Genomic DNA, 20049 nt, shown 5'->3' with positions numbered 1-20049 from the left:
TCTATCTATCTATCTATTATCTATTTATCTATCTATTCCTCTCAACACACACAAACACACACACACAAACACACACACACACACACACACACACACACACACACGGCAGGAGGGGTGAGAAACAAAACCTCAGGAAGCATTTTATTGTCTCTTTGTCATCAAAAGTCATGAAATAAGGAACAGTAACAATGGCAGCCATTCACTGATGTCTGCTGTGTGCCGGGACTCTGCAAAGGATGCACGCTTGGCACCGGCACTGGCAGCTTTCATGGGGACTGGGGTATAGAAGGTTCATTTGCCAGGCACACTCAATTGCCTGTTCTGCTCCACATACTCATCCTGACACCTGACAATCAGTGAAAACCAGACTGGCAAAGCCTGTGTCCTCCGGGAATTTATGTTCTGGTGTGAAAGGAAACAAAAATCATGAAACCAGTGTGTGTGCAGAAAGTAAAGCAAGCGAGGACAGAAATTACTAACAGCTGTTTATGGGAAGCAACTGGAAAAGGCTCTCTTACAGAGGCTCAGCAGCTTTGGGGAAAGAGTGCTTGCTCTCTCAACAAATGCAAGCGGAAACATTTTAGGTAGTGGTTGACTGGTTGTATGAGAGGCTTCGTGTTGGCTACTGTGAAGCCTGGTAGGGAGGGAACCAATGTGGATCTTCTGGGTGACAGACAGATGCTAACAAGCAGTGCTGATTGACAGGGAAAGAAGTCAATGAATTCCAGGGCCAGCAAGGAAACATGGCACCTCCCAGAGAAGGATGTGATTAGAGGGATAAAGAGAGATAAAGGGCCCAGGCTGGCCTCAAGATCGTACATTTGCAGAGCAATGTAGTCATGCATTGCACAGCACAGATATCTGGCTGTAGGAACCACAGTCTCTGCTGAGCCCATGAATCTTCCTACCAGAGTGTTCCCAGCCCTCATCCTATGTTCTGTCTGTTTCTTCCTCCAGAGAGCCAAGATCGGCCAGGGTACCAAAACTCCAGAAGAAAAGACAGCCAACACCATCTCCAAATTTGACAACAATGGCAACAGGGACCGGATGAAACTGACCGATTTTAACTTCCTGATGGTTCTGGGGAAAGGCAGCTTTGGCAAGGTACAGAATGACTTGGTGGCTGCACCCACTTTGGATGGAACAGCTGTCCCTGTGGTGGGAAAAGAAATGAACATAACGAAACCCAGATTGCAGTCCATACTGAAGATCATGAAACAAACGAATAGGGGCTTATGTCACCTACAAACTGAGAGGGGACCCACTCACAAGATCTGAGGAGGAGAAAGCAGCCAAGAGTGGGAATGAGCCAGCCATGCATTCAGAACAAGGAAAGAGGGGCTGAGGACATAACTCAGTAATCAGAGTGCTTGCCTAGCACGCATGAAGTCCTGATTTTGGTCCCTAGCATCACATAAACCAGACATATTGGCATGTACTGGTAACTTCAAAATTTGGGGCTCAGGAGGTGGAGGTACAAGGATCCTCCTCAGCAGTATAGTGAGCTCAAGGACTGCCTAGAATACATGAGACCTGGTCTCTCAAAGTAACCCAGAGCAAGGAAAAGCTGTTCCAGGACAGAGAACAGCAGTGGTAGCAACCTGAGGTGGGAAGAGCTTGGTACATTCTAAGTGCCATCAGGAGGCACTGGGTCCACAGTGACATGAGCAGGATGCTCTAGGTGCCATCAGGAGGTACTGGGTCCACAGTGACATGAGCAGGATGCTCTAGGTGCCATCAGGAGGCACTGGGTCCACAGTGACATGAGCAGGATGCTCTAGGTGCCATCAGGAGGCACTGGGTCCACAGTGACATGAGCAGGATGCTCTAGGTGCCATCAGGAGGCACTGGGTCCACAGTGACATGAGCAGGATGCTCTAGGTGCCATCAGGAGGCACTGGGTCCACAGTGACATGAGCAGGATGCTCTAGGTGCCATCAGGAGGTACTGGGTCCACAGTGACATGAGCAGGATGCTCTAAGTGCCATCAGGAGGCACTGGGTCCACAGTGACATGAGCAGGATGCTCTAAGTGCCATCAGGAGGCACTGGGTCCACAGTGACATGAGCAGGATGCTCTAGGTGCCATCAGGAGGTACTGGGTCCGCAGTGACATGAGCAGGATGCTCTAGGTGCCATCAGGAGGCACTGGGTCCACAGTGACGTGAGCAGAGGACATGAGGTTGCCGAGGGAAGCAGTGGCCTGATCATGCTGCTGCTGCTGAGCTAGGAAGATATGACTGGATTTTATTCACAGTGCAGCAGGGAGCCATTGAAAGTTTTTAAGCAGAGGAGTGACAGGATCGGGTTTGCTTTTGGAAAAGATCACGGTGGCAGCCGAGAATGGGAACAGTTCCTTTTGAGCAGCAGCACAGTTGAAGGGTGACCCTGGGACTCATAGAGCAATCCTGGATGCTTTTATAGATACCACGAGACACTGTTTTACCAGAGTTGAGATTGTGTTATAAGTATTCCTGACTTGTTTAGTGTTGTTCAGAGTCTTTGAATTCCTCAGTGTGCCACAAACATGTCTGATATAAATCTCATCCCGTGAACTCAGGTGTGCAAAAAACATAAATTTCTTTTTTTTCCTCTGAAACTTAAGCCAGAAAACTGAGTTATCCTTGAATCCCCCTATGTTCTCTGTCTTCATCCTTATACCACCCACATCCTTCCATGCTACATACAATCCACTAGTCAATCCTGCTGGGTTGGTCAAAGTCTACTCAGCACCTGCTGATTCTATTCCATCTTTAACAGCATGGGCCTCAGCTAGACCATCGCAGAAGCTCCTAACTGGTGTCCCTTGCTGCCTCGGCACCCATAATCAGCACACTCTTCCCTTAGCAGTGGTAGTGATTGCCTTAGTCTTCTCTCCTGCCACAGTTCAGATACATCCTCTGCTCCATTCTCATTCCTGACTAACACTGCCCGTACGATCTGGTGCTTCTTCGGTGCTCGACATCTCAGCTTTTTCTGCTGCCACCCAGCGTGTTCTAGATACAATGGTGACTGTTGGGTGCCTGAATCAAGCCAATTTCCTTCTTCCCATGGAGCTTTGTTGACACAAGACCCTCGGGTCTTTGTGTGGCTGTCTCTTCTAATTCACATCTCTACTTCTGTAAGGTCTTCCCTGACCACCGACTTAAAGCAGCTACTCATTCATTCTCTTGCTTGACATAGGGTCTTGATACCTAGCCCAGGCTGGCCTCAAATCCATAATCTTCCTACCACAGCCCTCCCTCCTAGTGCCGGGATTATAAGCATGTGCCACACTGCCCAGCCATTCTGAATTCTATTTTCTCCTCTCACGGAAACCATTAATGAACGACACCTCTAACTACATATTGGTCTGTCCCTCTTCTTGCTCTAAGACCTAAGTGACCCAAGAGGAAGACTCTTCCTTGTTATAGTCAACACTGGATTTTAGAATTATGGACCCAATTAATTGAACATGAAGGTTTAATGCCTGTATTTTCTCTTGCCCATGGCCAGGTTTTCTGTTGAGATTCAGTAAATCTTAGAGTTTGAAGGATCCCAGAATGGAGTGGGAAGGAAGGATAGACAGCCAAGGGGGATGGCCAAGTGGCACTGAGATCCACAAGGTTACACAGTAGGTAGCTGGTTGTGGTTCACACTACTTGTATGAGTTTTCCAAGCAGTGATGAGTAGCTTGGGTAGAGAAGCAGGTCGAGAATAAGGGGCTGGATAAGGGGAAGCAGTGAACTAGATTATGGTAACACAGCCTCCTGCAATCCACATAGGCTGGCATGGGGCAGGTGGCCAGGAAGAATGTATTAAGTGAGTGAGTGGAAATGGTGCCTAGACAAAGTCAGGAAGGAGAGCCAACAGGAAGAGAAGCGTCACTTGGTGGGAAAGAAGGGCTCTATAGAAGCCCAGAAATGAGATATGAAGGGGAGAGTTGGGGTGTTTAAAATGTTAGGAAGGATGGATTTCAACATGGAATAGTTTCTCCAGTGATGAAGAAGAAAGTGGCCTAAAGAAATAGGAAATTCTCAGACTAAGTCCAGCAGGGAGTCTTGTTTTCTGTCATTTCTGAGGTTTGACCTGTGTAACCTGGCCTGGCCTTGAACCTTCAGCCCTTCTGCCTCATCCACTCAGGTGTTGAGATCACAGGAACAACACTGTACAAAGTCTCATGTGAGAGTTTTACAAATTAAGTGTTGAGTTGGGTACAGTGATATACACATATAGCTATGCAAGAAACTGAGGCAGGAGGATTGCTTCAGCTCAGGAGTCAGGCCAGATGGACAGCATAGTCAGACCTCCAACACATAGAAAATAAAATTAAATCACACATAACACACACACACACACACACACACACACACACACACACACACACACACACACAGCTTTGAGGGATGTAATTTCCATACCGTTATACTCTCCCCACATAAATAGCCACCTAACAGTGGCTTGTAATTTACCACAACAATCAGCACAGTCTCAACATTGTCACCCCCGAAGAAATTCCATAATCACTCACAGGCCTTCCTCATTTCTTTCCTCTCCAATTATATTTTAAGCCAGCCTTGTATTTACATAGTTTCCAATTAAAATTATATTAAAAGTATAAACATTGGGAAGTCTTGCTTCTACTCAAGTTTGCCCACTTTGGTGGCCCCTCGCTGACTCGGCCTCTATATGTGAACTTTCCTTAATTGAATTTGCTTCTTTCTAGTCTCCTTGGGCTCATTTACCATTCTTATTTTTGTCCTTGTTAACTCAAAAGTCAGTGTGCCATGCACATGCTTTTGATCACTTAACAGTATAGGCAGGAGAATTGCTGATGGAAAATGGAAATTCCATGGGGCCTTCTGGAAAGAATTGAGGTTGGGGAGGGGGCTGGGGGGATAGTGGAAGAGTGGATCATTAGGGAATAGTGAGCAAATAAGAGAGAATAGATCATATGTTTCCATGGAAACTGTTATAATAATTGAGCGTTCTCTTGCAGACTGGAGATGCAGCATTAAATAAATCACAGACAGAATAACAGCCTATCATAAAAGCAAAACAGAATCACAAACACCTCTGTGATCATTTAAAACAGAGTAGTCCTTTGCCATTCTCATGGTACCGACTGTGGTTTGGAATTAATGCACTTTTGTATTCGAATGCCGCTTGAACATTTTGCACAATCTGGCTGGGTACATAGATCAGTCCCCTTCAACAGAAGAACATGGCCAGGAGTCTGCTTTCCCCCTTTGGAAGATGAAAAGAACCAGTCTTGGGGCTTTGCACCTCCCTCCCCCAGGGCTGCAGTATCAGATCTGGCCCAGAAAAGCACACGCTCAACAAGCACTCTGCTCATTTGCAGAGCAACTGCTGGGGACACAAGCATTTTGTTAAGAACTGTGAAAACGACACAAGGGCCAAAGCAAGTGTGAGGCCATGGCGTTCCGAATGTGTTGAAAGCGAGTGTGAGGCCATGGCATTCCGAATGTGTCGCCCAGTCCTGCAAACTTGCAGGAGAAGTGCCGTGTGGAGCACTAACTCATGGTTCCTGGGAAGGTTGTCTTATCTGAGCGGGGCTTGTTGGTGTGTTGGATTTTCTTAGAGACAGAGGTATCTAGAAGTTCCATATATGTGCTGTGCATATATAAAGAGGGAAGAAATGTACAGATGACCTACCGTGTTAGCATGGCAGGTGCCTCACACAATACCTTTGAAAGTCTCATACATTTATGTTTATATTTCACACAGTATATATATTGATCATATTCATCCACCATGCCCTTCCTCCAAGTAATTCCAGTGCCCCCCACCAAGCCCCATCTCTTTCTCAACTTCATATCCTTTTATTGTTATTAATAACCTCCTTAGTCCAATTAATGTTACCCACAGGTGTGGAGGGACATCCACAGGGGCAAGGGCAACTTACCAGGGACCACATCCCCAAAGAAGAGTGAATCTCCCTCCCCCAGCAGACGCCAACTACCAGTTGCTCCTCCTCTAGAAATGAGGCTTTGGCCCCTCCCCCATCCTTGCTGGTGTTGTGATTGGCTTGATCTTGGGCAGGTCTTGTGCAGGTAACCACAGCTGCAGTGAGTTGATGTGTGCAACAGCCAAGCCACGTCCGGAAGTGAGCATTTCACAATTCTCTTCCATATTAACTGGCTCTTACGTTCTTTCTGCTCCCTTTCCTGCTGTATTCCCTGAGCTTTGGATGGGAAGGTTGGTATAGATGACCTGTGCTTACCTGAGAACTCAGTTATTTATAATCAGCCCTTAGATGGTTATAAGTCTTTGCATTAACCAGTACCTACAGCAAAAATCTGAGAGCAACATATGTCTATGGGCGTAAATATAAATATTTAGAAGGTAGTTTGACAGTGTGAGCATTTAGCAAAGCAACAACAGTATATTTCCCATGAAGGCCTATCATCTTCCAGTCATGAGCTTTTGATTGGGTGGAACTAGCCTCAAATCCAACGAGAAAGCACTTGGTTACCCCCCCCCCAAACTGTCATGCCACTATTGCACTAAGGGGTACCTCTCTCCAGGAAGGCTAGTTTTGTAGCATGCCAGGTCTAGTGCTGGGTAAGATCTGCACAACACCTTCTGGCACCGTATAAGTTAGACAGCAGGGAGGGAGTGTCCTGGTCAATTTGAGCCGGATACAACTCTACACTACAGACTTGATGCCTCTCATCCAAAAGTGCTAAATTATAAACATCTGTTAAGTTATTAGGGCTAATACTGCTGTCTTCTGAGACTCACGTGTACTTACGGTAATGTTACATATTCTTCAGACCCTTTAAAAAAGTTACACAGGGGCTGGGAAAGTAGATTAGTTGATGGCATCGATGATACAAGCCTGAGGACCTGAGTTCATAGTGGTGGCATGAACCTATAACCCCAGCACTAGGGGAGGCGGGACATAAGGATCCCTGGGGATTGCTGGCCAGCTAGTCAAATTGGCAAGCTCCAGATTCAGTGATAAAAAAATAAGATGGAGAGCAATAGAGGAAGACACCTAACATCAACCTTTGACCTATGCATGCATGCATGTACACACACACACACACACACACACACACACACACACACACACTCACGCACACTCACACGCTGAAAAATAAAACCAAAAAATTAGATGGGAAAGTTTTTCTCATTTTCTTATATGTCTGACTCTAAGTTGTAGGAGGTTTTGTGTGTGTGTGTGTGTGTGTGTGTGTGTGTGTGTGTGTGTGTGTGTGTGTTTTGCAGGGTAGAAAGAGAACTGTATCATAGGCATAGATTCACAAATATAAAGAAGTTCGAGCCCAGGCTGGGGAGACGGCTCAGCAGCTAAAGGCTTGCTGTGTAAACATGAGTCTGAACGCTGGAACCTATACAAAGTCCGTCTTCAATGTGCGTCTGTAATCCCAGATTCCTGCGGTGACCTGAGAGGTGGAAGCGGGAGACTCTTGAAGCTGACAAGCCACCTAGCTTGACATACACAGCATCGAACAAGGAGACCCCGACTGAAGGTCAAAGGAGGTGACTGACCCCTGAGGTTGTCCTTGGTCTCCACACCCACACTGTCACATGTGTATACCCTCACTCACACATGCGAATGCATAAATACATACAAACGCACACACACACACCACACAAACGTTTAAAAAGAAGCTCAAACATAATATCACAAAGATCCCTGTAAAATGACGTTTACTGCAACATGATTGTTAATAGAAAAATGGAAATAGCTTGAGGATCCATTCATTTAAATGAAGTTTAAGTAATAGTGGTTTATCTGAGATACAGTTAAATGAAGCGTCTTCCTCTGAATCTCTTTCTCTCACATTTATTCATTTTTAAACAGAAAAATTGAAACAATTGTGTAATGAGCATCCATAGTACCTACAAGCCAGATTCTGCAATTAGCAATTCACTTTCTTTGCTTTATCACATATCTGTCTGTCCATCGGAATGCCCTTCATCAACACACTCAGTGCATTTCAGAGTCAGTGATATCTAAACTCTTCAGCATGCTGTCCATTTAACCAGGACACAATCATCTAAGGTCAAATTTACATTCAATGAAATGCACATTTCTTGAGTGTATGGTTCTGTGCATTTTGAAATAATGTGTACATTAAAGCACCACGGGACTATAAACATTAGTCAAGAAAAACGGAAGGAGCAGATTGAGTGCAGCTGTAGTATACTGTAGGAGTCTACAGGAGAGTGACTCTAGATTAAGTCACTGAGGGTCTTCCAGGGAAAGTGACTAGAGATAGCCCATGAGGATGAGTTAACCAAGTAAAGAAGGAAAGAAATAAATGAGAACTTTGAGGTGCCTCCGTTCGGACTTAGGCTACTTTGTGTAGCAGTCAGGACATGAAGTCAACTGCTGTAACAAATAGACTCCCAGAGGTATACTGACTCAGATACAATAGATGTGTAATTTAAGTCATAAATAGTCCAAGATGGGTGTCCCTGACCCCTCCTACTCTCTCCATATGACAATTAAGGGACAGAGTTCTTTCTGCCTTACATGGGCTGCATTAGTCTCTCTAGCCTGATCTCTACATTCAGAGGGTGGAGAGGGAGGACGGGAGGAGGGGGAGACTCAAGCTGCTTCTTAACGGGCTTTGTTCTGGAAGTGACACACATCGCTTCTACCCACACCCTATCCGAGAGATTTCGGTCCATGGCCACGCCTCGCTGCAAGGGAGTCTGGGAGAATAATTTTGGTGGCTAGCAAGTGGTCTCACCGTTCCTGCCTGCTTGTTACCTTCGGCTGGAATTTCATGGTGTCCCGAAAGACCTTCTGACCTTTTCCTTCAGAACACCCAGTTTCTCACACCCCACAAACAACAAAACTTGAAGTGCCTCTTCCTGGGTGACATTTCCTTGTGTTCAAATCATGGGACATGCCAGGTGCTGAAGCTGCCTTTCCTGAGCCCAGCAGAAGCCAGGAATAAATCAAGTAGGAAGAAGTTAGCAGCTTATGAAATTGAAAGGAATAAACAGCGAGAGCTTAGAAACTGGGCACCCAGGTACCGCAGCCGTGGTGGTTAAAAACAACCCCGTCTTGTTCTGTGGCTGGGTGTGCATCTAAGGTAGAAAACATGAACCCCTTCTTCTATGGCTTGGCTTTCCTGGAACAGTACTCCTGAAGTCGAGTGTCTGGATGTCCCCACAGGTCTAAGAAGTGGACCTGAAGTGCCCAAGAGTCCAGAAAGTTGCTCTTCTATATCCAGAATTTAGCTGCCAAGGTGTTGACTTCTCCAGCTCAACATTCACACCACAGCAGCACACACATAGGTGCAATCACAGATTTGGGACGCCAGTCATGTATTTATATTAATGTGTTCCAGGAGAGCCTATTTAGCGAAAAGTAATCTTGCTCTTGTACTGAAGCTAGTGTGAGAGCTAAAGTTGTTTTAAGTTTTGACGACTACGCCCGAGATCCATAAAACAAAAATGCCTCTAATCTATAAGCCCCTTGCCCAAGGACAGACATTTCCTGAAATGCTGGAGGCTGTTGTTTATGGAGGATAACAAACCACATGTTTCCACTCCCCTAAACAAGTTTGACCCTACCGCACTGGATGTGCTTGATCACACGTAGGTGGGAGGTATTCCAGCAGGGACTATGTCAGGATGCATGTTTGCCCCTAACTGGACCTGGTGAGAAATATGTAGCCTTACGGGTTTGCCTTTGTGAGCCTCTGCAAAATGTGACTTGTTGTCATTTTCTGGGAACCCTAAATGGACCTGGCCAGAGCCCATCACCCTCGCCAATATGTAATTAAATCTTGCTTCAATTTGGCTCAAAAATTGTGGTAATGGTTTTATGCTCATATGGTAGGATTAACATTAGTACCAGTGATGAAACTGATGAAAGCTGTCTTTAAATCTTATGCTCACATATGATTTGCACCTCAGTGGCCACTCTGATTCAAAGGACATGAAGTCTTCCTCTATGAACCTGGTGTGGAAAGTCCCAATCTCCCCTCCACTTCAAATCCTCTCCTTTAGAGGAGGTTCATGCTTCAGGATCCCTCCGTTCTTTGAGCATCCTTTCTAGGATCTGGATCCTCCTTCACTGTTGTGTGCATTGAGTGGATATAGACAGTCAAGCTGCTTCTTTGAGCAGCTTCACCAGCCACTCCATCTCCATCCTTTACAAAGTGGCTCTTCCAAATTATCAGCTTCTGGAAACACCTGTCTCAGGTTGTCCCATTACTCTGCAGATCTACCACCCAGATTTAGAGGTCATGCTGTTTGTTTGTTTGTTTGTTTGTTTGTTTGAGACAGGGTCTCTACACATAACCCTGGCTGTCCCAGAACTCATTATGTCTAGCAGGCTGGTCTTGAACTCACAGAGATCTGCCTGCTTCTGCTTCCTGAGTGCTGGGATTGAAGGTGTGCACCACCATGTTTGGCGAAGAGGGCATACTTTTGAGAGCAGATGGTCAGCTCCAGGGAGATAATTCTTCGTTTTTATAAGTGCCCACTGACATCCATAATTAATAATTCAGTCACCCAGAGGTACTTATTGAGTACTTACTGTATACCAGATTCCTTTTCAGTATAGCAGCAGTGTCTGTGAACAAGACAGACAGAAGCATCTGTCCTTCTGGACTTATACTTTACTGGTGGTGACAGTGGTGGAGTTCTCATCACTTGGAGTTCTTACAGTGTGTCAGGGCCTTATAAACGTTCTGTATGGTTTGGATACCAATTTTTCTATGATGTAGCTATGATCATTCCCCCTTTTAAAGATGACAAGACCATGGTAACAGAAGGCTGGAGTAACTTGAAGTCACAAGTTTGTAAATGCCATTTAACAGGTCGGATTTGATTTGGAAATGCATAATTTATGGCTTTTATGGTACTTAGGACATGCTATGGTTTGAATAAAAATGACCCCCAAAGGCTCATAGGGAGTGTCACTATTGGGAGGCGTGGATTTGTTGGAGTAGGTGTGGCTTTGTTGGAAGAAATGTGTCATTGGGGGTGAGTTTTGGGATTTTAGAAGCCCAAGTCAGGCCCAGTGTCACTCCCTCTTCCTGCTGCCTGTGGATCCAGGTGTAGAATGCTCAGCTACTTCTTCAGCACCATATCTGCCTGCGTGCCACCATGCTTCCTGCCATGATGACAATGGACTAAACTTCTGAACTGTAAGCCAGCCTCAGTTAAGTGGTTTCCTTTGCAAGCATTGCCATGGTCATGGTGTCTCTTCACAGCAGTAGAACACTGACTAGCACAGGATCGAAGCCAGGGCCTGGAACATGGTAGGCAAGTATCCCACTACTGTGCTACACCTCCAACCTTGATTTTGGGCTCATAATGGCTTGACGCTGAATCCACACATCCCAGCTTATCTCAGTTCCTACAGTGCCCATGTATTTGAATAAGCTAAACAATTTCACGGGACACTTATTTTCTCACTTCCTCCCTGAGTGCCAGTCCCCCCCCACACACGCATACACACCTCTTTTCACTTCAAGCTGTTGACCTGAGTACTGGGAAGCTCCCTCTCACCCACCGGTCCATGAGCACGCCTTCCCTCCTGCGCCCTCTGCCCTCTTGCACAGGCTTCAGCATCGGGATATCCTCCAGATCCCAGAGGCATCCCCAGCAGGAGCATCCATGCACTGTTGTTTCCTTTGAAGTCTTGGCCCTCATTTGTTCAATTCTTACTAACGGTACTGCCCTGCCCCGCACACCCCTATTTCGTTCACTCTCCCTTATCGTCTCTCGCATTCGCTGAACAAATATTGTCAGGGAGGGTCTGTGCTATGGACTTCCATGCATTATGTGGTATTAACTGGCAATACAATTCTGCAAGATAGTTAACTGATGATAGCTCTATTGTACCTATGTAGAAATTGTAAGTGAAAAGGGCTGGGTTGCTTCTTTAAGATGTGATCTTAGAGAGCCGTTTGCTGCCTGGAGGAGGTGCATCAGGACTTATGATCTGGTTTTATGATTCCAGTTGCTTCTTACCATCTTGTAATAGCACTCTTCTCCACTTTGGGGTCCACACATCTTCCCTAACTTTCCCCCTTCTTTTCTCCTTCCCCTCCCTCCCTCCCTCCATCCATCCCTCCCTCCCTCCTTCCCTCCCTCCCTCCCTCCTCCTCCTCCTCCACTTCAGGACAGGTCCCTCCATGTAATCCAGGCTACCCTGGAACTCGCTGTATACTCCAGGTTGCCTTCAGACTTAGAATCCTCCTGTCTCAGCTTCCTGGGTTCCAGAATTGCAGCTGCAGCACTCCTTATTTTGAAATAACATTTCCAAAATGGCTACCAGAGCTACACAGTGGCATAAGGGTATTATTCTTCCTTCCATGGAAAAAGTTAAAAAATTCTATCCTATGAGTGCATTAATGTGGAGACAAATACCTTAAAATTACATATTAAAATATTTGCCCCAGAGTTTCTCCCCTTGTGGTTTTAAAAGACCTCAAAATGCTTTTATGAGTTCCCAAGATGGGGGCCCTCGGGACTGTGCCAGGTATGATCAAGGGAGAAGCCAGCCCCAGTTTCCACACCAGCATCCCAACACCCAGGTGCTCCACCAGAGTGCTCTATGGACACAGGAGAATAGTCCAGATGAAGCATCTTGTAGCAGATGCAGCCCTGAATTCTGACAGGAGGAAATATCCTGAGGAGATTAAAGGGGCATTAGTTCCTAGCAATAATGGAGACCTTCTCTCCTAAAGTCTTTGAGCCCCAGCTGTGGGAGTCGATCCTAATTTTAATCCCATTAGTGGCATGTATCCACACACACACACACACACACACACACACACACACACAGCACATACATTAGATGTGGTTATATAACCCTGCAGACAAAAGCACTCCCCTTTCTTCACCCTCTTTGCTATCTTCCTGTACCATATGTTAAATTGCTTTATCATATGGCTCACAGAGAGCTGAGAGTCTCTGCTACCTGTCCCCTTAATCCTCTTCCAGGGAACCTTTCGGCATTTGCTGTCTGATCTTGGCTCCCTGCCGTCTCTGTAGTTCTGTCCCAATTATGGTGCCTCTCCCCTCAGCCCCCAAGCTTCCATATGCAATTCTGATTGCACTATGATTTTGCAGGCTCATCTTCCGAAATCACTTTCCCCGATTTCCCAGGTCTCTGCTCAACCAAGTGACTTGCCACTTCAGTCCTCGGAAGACAGTGAATTGAAAAACAAGATAAGGTCCCTCCCCGCCACACACACACACAATTAATTACATTGAGGAAAATTAAATACCAAGAATTTCTGTTTTATAATGCATGGTCAGGAGAGGAAAGGGAGTTGAGGACCAGAAAGATGGGGTACACAGCTGTGTATCTTGAAATGCCCAAAGGCAGGGCAGGATGGGTTCTTAACAAGAGCCCAGCAAGTATGCCTCTGCCTCAGGGGCACTCACCCACCACCCTCCTTCCCACCACCGTCCCTCTCTCTGGCCATGCATCAGCACCACCTCTTTCAGCTTTTTCAGTGTTGAAATTCCAAACAGACTATTCTAGAAGTCTAAAATACCAGAAAGGAGAATCTAATGGTCTCGTGAAGCTCAGGGATCCATATGATTAGCTGTGCCCAAGAAGGAGGAGACAGCCACACCTGTAGAAAAATGACAAGGACATGCTTTCTGAAAGTGTGTTTGGTATTGTAAATTGTATATGAGCAAGGTCTCTAAGAGGAGTATTTAGATGACTAGCCTCTCTGGTCCATAAGCTAAAGGAAGAATTTCCTTTAGGTCTATATATTCTTTTAAACGTCGCCTGATTCTTTGAGGGAAAATACCACTGTATTAAATCAAGTCATCTTACTGAGGGGCCATGGAGCCCATGAACACAGAAACTGCACAAGGTTTAATTTTCTAGGCATGGTGGTACATATCTGTAAACTGAGATCTCAAGAGATCAATAGTTCAAGGCCAATTTGAACTACATAGTGGGATTCTGTCTCACAAAAACCAAGGACTAGGTATGAAGCTTGAGCAATTGCACAGCATGTCCAGGGTGATGAGTTTGGTCCTTAACACCACAAAGAGGGGGTGAGTGGTGTTAGGGGAAGGAAATCAGAAAATTGGACTCAGGTCCAGCTTTGGAGTTTCCACAGTTCCTATCTCCCTGCATCTCACAAGCATCTCTTTGTACCACATCAGAGCTTCACAGCATGTTTTAATAGCACAACACATCTATAATCTTTTCTACAACAAACGCAATAGCAGAAGCGAGACAACTAGGATCATCTAACACTCAGAGTAGCTATTTGGGATATGCAAATGAGGATGACGTGTAGGACTAGAGGTGGCATGGCCTGCTTCACCCCATCCATCTCCCCAAGTGTTGTATTTCACATTGTGTACTGACCACATGAAACGCCTCTGCAGAAATCTATCCTCTCCTTCGGGGCACTGGGACCACATGTGAATATTTCTGGTGTTGTTCATTTAATTTGTGGCATGATCTAATGATGGTCTAATGAGGTGGGGCTAGCATTCGCTCCATTTTAGGGATGCAGAAATAGAGGCTCAGGCAGTGAGAGACCTCCAGTCACGCAGCAGAGGGAGTAGAGTCAAACCCAGTGAGCTCTTGCAGCATCCACTGCATCAGTGTGATCCACTCCTGCCCCAGAGAAGCTGCAGGCTCCAGGAGCACTGATCTGTAGTGTCAACAACAAAGCCAGTCTTATGCTCATAAGGCAGATCAGATTATAAAGAAACAGGCTTTCTTTGTGCCACCTAATTGTTTAAATGAATGACAGACCCTTAAGGGCTTCATTTCATTGTCTTTTGGTAAAAGGCATCAATTACTGGCTTGTTTTCCCAAGAACAATCTACAAAAACAGTCAAATTAAATCTGCTTTTATTTTAGCCCTCTAGCTTTGTCAAGCTTAACGTACAACTCAAAGAAATGACTAAGCCAGACATCCACAAAGTTTATTTATTTATTACGCATCTCTGTGTTCCCTCTCTCTCTCTCTCTCTCTCTCTCTCTCTCTCTCTCTCTCACTTGAGGCTTCTCTTAGCAAATTTCAAGTACAATTCAGTACTTTGTATGTGGAATGCATTAAATCTCTAGTACTTACCTTGGAACTGAAGCTTTGAACATCTCCCTGTTCCTATACCACCCCTACCCCTGTTGCTACGAGCGAACATCTCTCAGCTCCTGTGAAATTTGATGATTTTTAGAGACTCTGTATAAGAGCCTGCATTATTTGTCCTTCTGTGTCTGGCTTGTTTCCCTTACCGTAAGGTCTTCCAAGTTGACTAATGTTTATTTTTAGCTCAAAAAAAGCCTTCAATAACTATTCCTGATGCATGCATTTCTAATAATGCCAGTAATTAGTGGTGATGCAGGCTTGAGAGCAGAGAGAACATTTCTTCATATTTCTTACCGTAACCCAGGTAAGCATTTTGTATTAGACCCAGTCAAGCGTCTTCATTAGGAACACAGGCAACAGTCTCGGGTTCAAGTCTCCTTGCTTCTTCTCCACTTCTTTCCTACAGTTTGTGGGGGTCGTCTCTCCCATCCTGCAGTGGTCTCTGTTTAAAGAGTTTTCAGGAGCCAAGGATAATCAGGCAGCAAAGACCTCCCATCTCAACTTCTCTTCACATTTTCCCAGCTTTGTCAGTGCTAGAAGGTAAAAATTCAACTAAACTAAACCTAAAGCATGACACTACAGCATCATTTAAAAAGGTTTAGGGGTGAAAAGATGGTAGTCATTAAAAGTGCATACCATGTAAACACAAATACGTGAGCTCCATCCCCAGCAACTAGGTGAAATTCTGGGCATAGGGAAATACACTTGTAATCTAAGAGATGCGGGGTGGGTGGAGACAGCTGGATCTCTGGTGAGCTAGACCTTTTGTTTAGGAGACCCTGTCTCAAAAACAAAAGGGGGCCAGTATGTCACATACCTTTAATCCCAGCACTCCCAGAGGCAGAGACAAGCAGATCTCTGTAATTTCAAGGCCAGCCTGGTCTACACATTGAGTTTTAGGCCAGCTAGGGCTACATCATGAGAACTTGTCTATACTTCCAGCATTCTGGAGGCTGAAGCAAGAGAGTCACAAATTTGAGGCCAGCCAGGACTGGAGAGATAGACCCTGTCTTAAAGGTAAAGTACAATAAAATAAAGTAGCAGACTCGAAAAATGAGAATCTCATAGGGAACATGCAGCTGAAATTTTTGCAGAGATGGCATGGTGGTGACCTCCAGTCAGTGTGTGTCCTCCAGATGAGCTCACACAGTGCACCATAGCCCTTACACACCATCCTCACACAGAAGTCTACATCAAGGCCTGCCAAATAAAAATTGCACATGTTCTTTTAAAACAAACTAACAAAATAGGACAGTCCCTCAGAACTAACATCCAAGGTAGTTCTCTGGCCTCCACATACATGTTCATGTGTATCTGCACACACATGAACATGCATGCACAATAAAAGCAATAAAGAAATAAGAAGTTTTAATTCTGGATGCATCTGCCACCCTGACCTCTGACATGAAAAATCAGCTTGTTTCTGTTACAGATCCCCAGGCTGTATCAAAGAGACTTATATTTATTTTTATTTTGTAAAGAAATTTTATTTGTTTCAAGACAGCGTCTCACTTTTTATAGCCCAGGCTAACCCTTAATTCGTGGCAGTCTTCCTGCTTCAACCTCACTAGTACCAGGATTACAGGTGTGCACCACCATGCCTGGCTAAGAGATTTTTCACCTGCAGAAGTCTTTGCATAAGAATTGTGGAATGGCTGACTCACGTCCCCCAACTTGCTGTGTGCATGGTGACTATGATCTTTTTATTGAGCAGACTTGAAGATCACATGGAAGAAATGATTAGTTCCACCCAGGTCTACACCCATTCCGGTGCACACAATTTCCTATTACACCACTTTTCAGTTTTTCTCTGAGACAGGCCTCCAGTGTGCAAAGTCTGTTTGGCTGCCTTCTCTAAACAAGCTGTTAAAGGCCCTGAATCACGTCTACACTGCTGACTTCCTCTTTGCTGCCAGAGGCAAGTACACTGATGTCCCTGAGCCACATAACTTCATATTTAACTGGTGTGGCCACCATATCATATATAATTTGAACATGTGTGTATGTATGCACATACACTTAGAAAACAGTATCCAAGACTCAAACCAAAGGAATATGCATTGGTGGATGAGAATTCAGAAACTTGAAGATAAGGTAGAACATGTGAGACATCTTCATGCTGAGTGAAGCCGAAAATGAGAGGGCCTCACCAGTATAGAACTCATAAGCCTGATAAAGTCACCAGCACCCTGAGTTCTTACTATCTGTGATGCTGGTCACAAACTGTGCATCACTGATTCTCCATCATGGCTCTATGAATCCTCGGCTCCTGTCTGTGTTTTATCCCCATATCTAACATTGTTGAAAGAGCTCCTGGCTGGCATAGGTTTTCCTCCTACTCCAGGTCCTGGGCTATAAAGAATTTTATAGTTTCATTTATGTTGCAATTTGGAGGAGAACAGGTTGATTTTTAACTCCCAATTCCAGGTTACAGTTCATCACTTCAGAGAAGTCAGCAGCAGAAGCTTGAGATAGTTGCTCACATAACATCCATAGTCTAGAGGAGAGAGAAACAATGCAGGTGTATGTGCTTGCTTGCTTGCTTGTGCTCAGCTGTATTTCCCTATTCTTAGACAGTTCAGGTACTCCTGCCTAAGGAATGGTGCTGCCCATACTGGACTGTGTCTTAATATATCACTTAACTCGATTAAGACAATATCTCGCATATATGCTCATGGGCCAACTCAATGTAGACAATCCTTCACTGAGACTCTTCCCAGGTGATTCTAGTTTAGGTCACATTGACAAAGGTGACCATCACAAAGGACATGGTTATTTAAGTCCTTCTCTCCGTCATTAGTCCTAAGATCCAGGCTGAAGGAGGACTTTGACAAGTCTACATAGCAGACAGAATGCATCTGAGAAGCCTGGACATTGAGGGATGTAGTTCCTTGCTCTCCATTGGAATTTTAGACATTGGTAGATGATCTGCCAATTCCACAGGAAGGCTCTGTCGGTTATTGACTAAGAATGCAGATTCTTAGAGAGTATCTTTTGAAGGCCCCCTAGAGGACTTGTGTCCAGCTGCCTCTCCATGGCTATGCCTTTCATTCTGGGCTTTGCACATGACCTCCCAGAGTGTATTTTACAGAAATAGTAGTCTACCTTTTCAAGTCATGTTCTGCCTTTCTCACATAGATGAAGATGTGGAAAAGAGGCCTTTATACCCAGGAAGGAATTTGAACCCTCTTCTTGTTCTCCATAAGTGTGTCTTTGTTTTAATAACCATGGCTTGCTTGGTGCAAAATACAGCTCTTTACCTGTGTTATGCTGTTTGGTCTCATGGTGACCTTGCCAGGGAGAATATACCATTATGCCTCTTTATTAGATGAGGAAACAGAGAGAATGAAATTGAACTAACTTTCCCAACAATATGGAGAACAGCACATAGAAAAGTCAGAATTTGAGTGTTTAACTTGGGAGCTTGAATTTGTGCCTGAGTGATTTTACAGTTCTTGTTAGATAGAAGCTTCTGGATCACCATACTCCACCTGCTGTTGTTCCATTATTTGTTATAGAGATTGTTAAGATGTCTACTGTGTTGTAAAGGCATGGATGATGAAGTTAGCCTTCATCCTGGAACCAGGATGCACCCAAATTTTTCCCAAAATTCTGCCCCTGAGTGGCTGGGGGCCCTTGGGAGAGAAACTAGACAGTGTTTGGCCCACATTAAAGATTCTGACCATTATCATAAATCCTGATGGACTACAGCCAGCTCACCTCCCTGTCATCTTCCCGACAGGCCTGACACAGGAAACACCCAAATATTTAGAAGATTCTGATTTAATTGGCTTTGAATGTGGCCCAGCCATCATCAGCTCCTAAAAGTCCTGCAGGGAATTCTGATGTGTAGTGTGAAGACTTAGTATCTCTTGCAAGTAGGTGGGACAAAGCCTAAAGAGTGTATGAGAGAAGGTGGAGGCAGCAATTGACTCAAAGCTCAGACAAGACCATGCACCCCTGCAAGTCTTCAGAGGGGCCAGGTGGGAACCCAACTGAAGACGGCCCCAGAGAACAAGACCATCAGGAGATGCCCCATTTTTGGTCCCCACCTTGCCAACAAGTCTGTTCCTTAGTGGACTTGACATAGGGGATGTGGGACACAGGCCTCAGTTTCCCCTTGGTGTCTACACTGTAGGCACAGGAGCTTTGACTTAATTACTCCCTTCCTCACGCCCTTCTCACCAGACTTCTGCTCAGACACCTTACTGGCATGCTTTGTGATCAAGTTGGAGTTTGGGGACCCTGAGTCCCAACATCCTTTTCTCTATTTTAGATCCATATGTGCCGATTGAAGTCAACAGGTTGAAATCCTCCTCCATCTCTACTCGTTAGGCTGGTGTCTTCGTTAGAGTTTCTATAACTGTGATGAAACACCATGACCGAAAGAAACTCGGACAGGAAAGGGTTTATTTTAGCTTACAATTCTCAGGTCATACTCCGGCACTGAGGGAAGTCAGGAGGGGAACTCAAAGCAGAAACCTGGAGGCAGGAACTGATGCCCTGGCCATGGAGGAGTGCTGCTTACTGGCTTGCTCGCCACAGCTTGCTCAGCCTGCTTTCTTATAGCAGTCAAGACTACCAGTCCAGGGGCAGCTCTGCTCACAATAGGGGTGTCCGCCACCATCAATCACTAATGAAGACAGTGTCCTACAGGCTTGACTGCAGGTCGCTCTTATGCAGGGAATTGTTTCAGTTGAGGTTCCCTCCTCTCAGCTAACTCTAGCTCGTGTCAAGTTGACACCAACAGCCAGCACAGCTAGCTCTCAGATCCTGATGTCGCTTCACGTGTTGCTCTCTCCTCTTCCTCTTCTGGCCCATCACAGGGGGGATATTAAGAACACTGTCCACTGTAGCTTTGCAAAGGTCTCTGCAAGAAAGGAATTGTCTTCAGTTCCAAAAAGAGCATGCTTTTCTGCCTGAAAACAAAGCCACTTTCCCTATAGAAAATATCAGTGTTAGTACATTTTGTGTAT

General features: G+C 45.2%; 1 protein-coding gene across 2 annotated transcripts in view; it reads left to right on the top strand.

The window, feature by feature from the left end:
* Positions 1–20049, top strand: part of Prkcb (protein kinase C beta) — a 239535-nt gene that overhangs the window by 146898 nt on the left and 72588 nt on the right. For both annotated transcript variants that reach the window (XM_059267354.1, XM_059267345.1), the window contains exon 9: positions 958–1104. In XM_059267354.1, coding sequence (XP_059123337.1) covers positions 958–1104 — 147 coding nt within the window. The remainder of the gene's footprint in view (positions 1–957; positions 1105–20049) is intronic.

The sequence above is a fragment of the Peromyscus eremicus genome, chromosome 1 (genome assembly GCF_949786415.1).
Source record: "Peromyscus eremicus chromosome 1, PerEre_H2_v1, whole genome shotgun sequence".
In the NCBI taxonomy this organism is placed as follows: domain Eukaryota; kingdom Metazoa; phylum Chordata; class Mammalia; order Rodentia; family Cricetidae; genus Peromyscus; species Peromyscus eremicus.
Note: the sequence above shows the minus strand (reverse complement) of the source record. Positions and strands in the feature narration are given on the sequence as shown.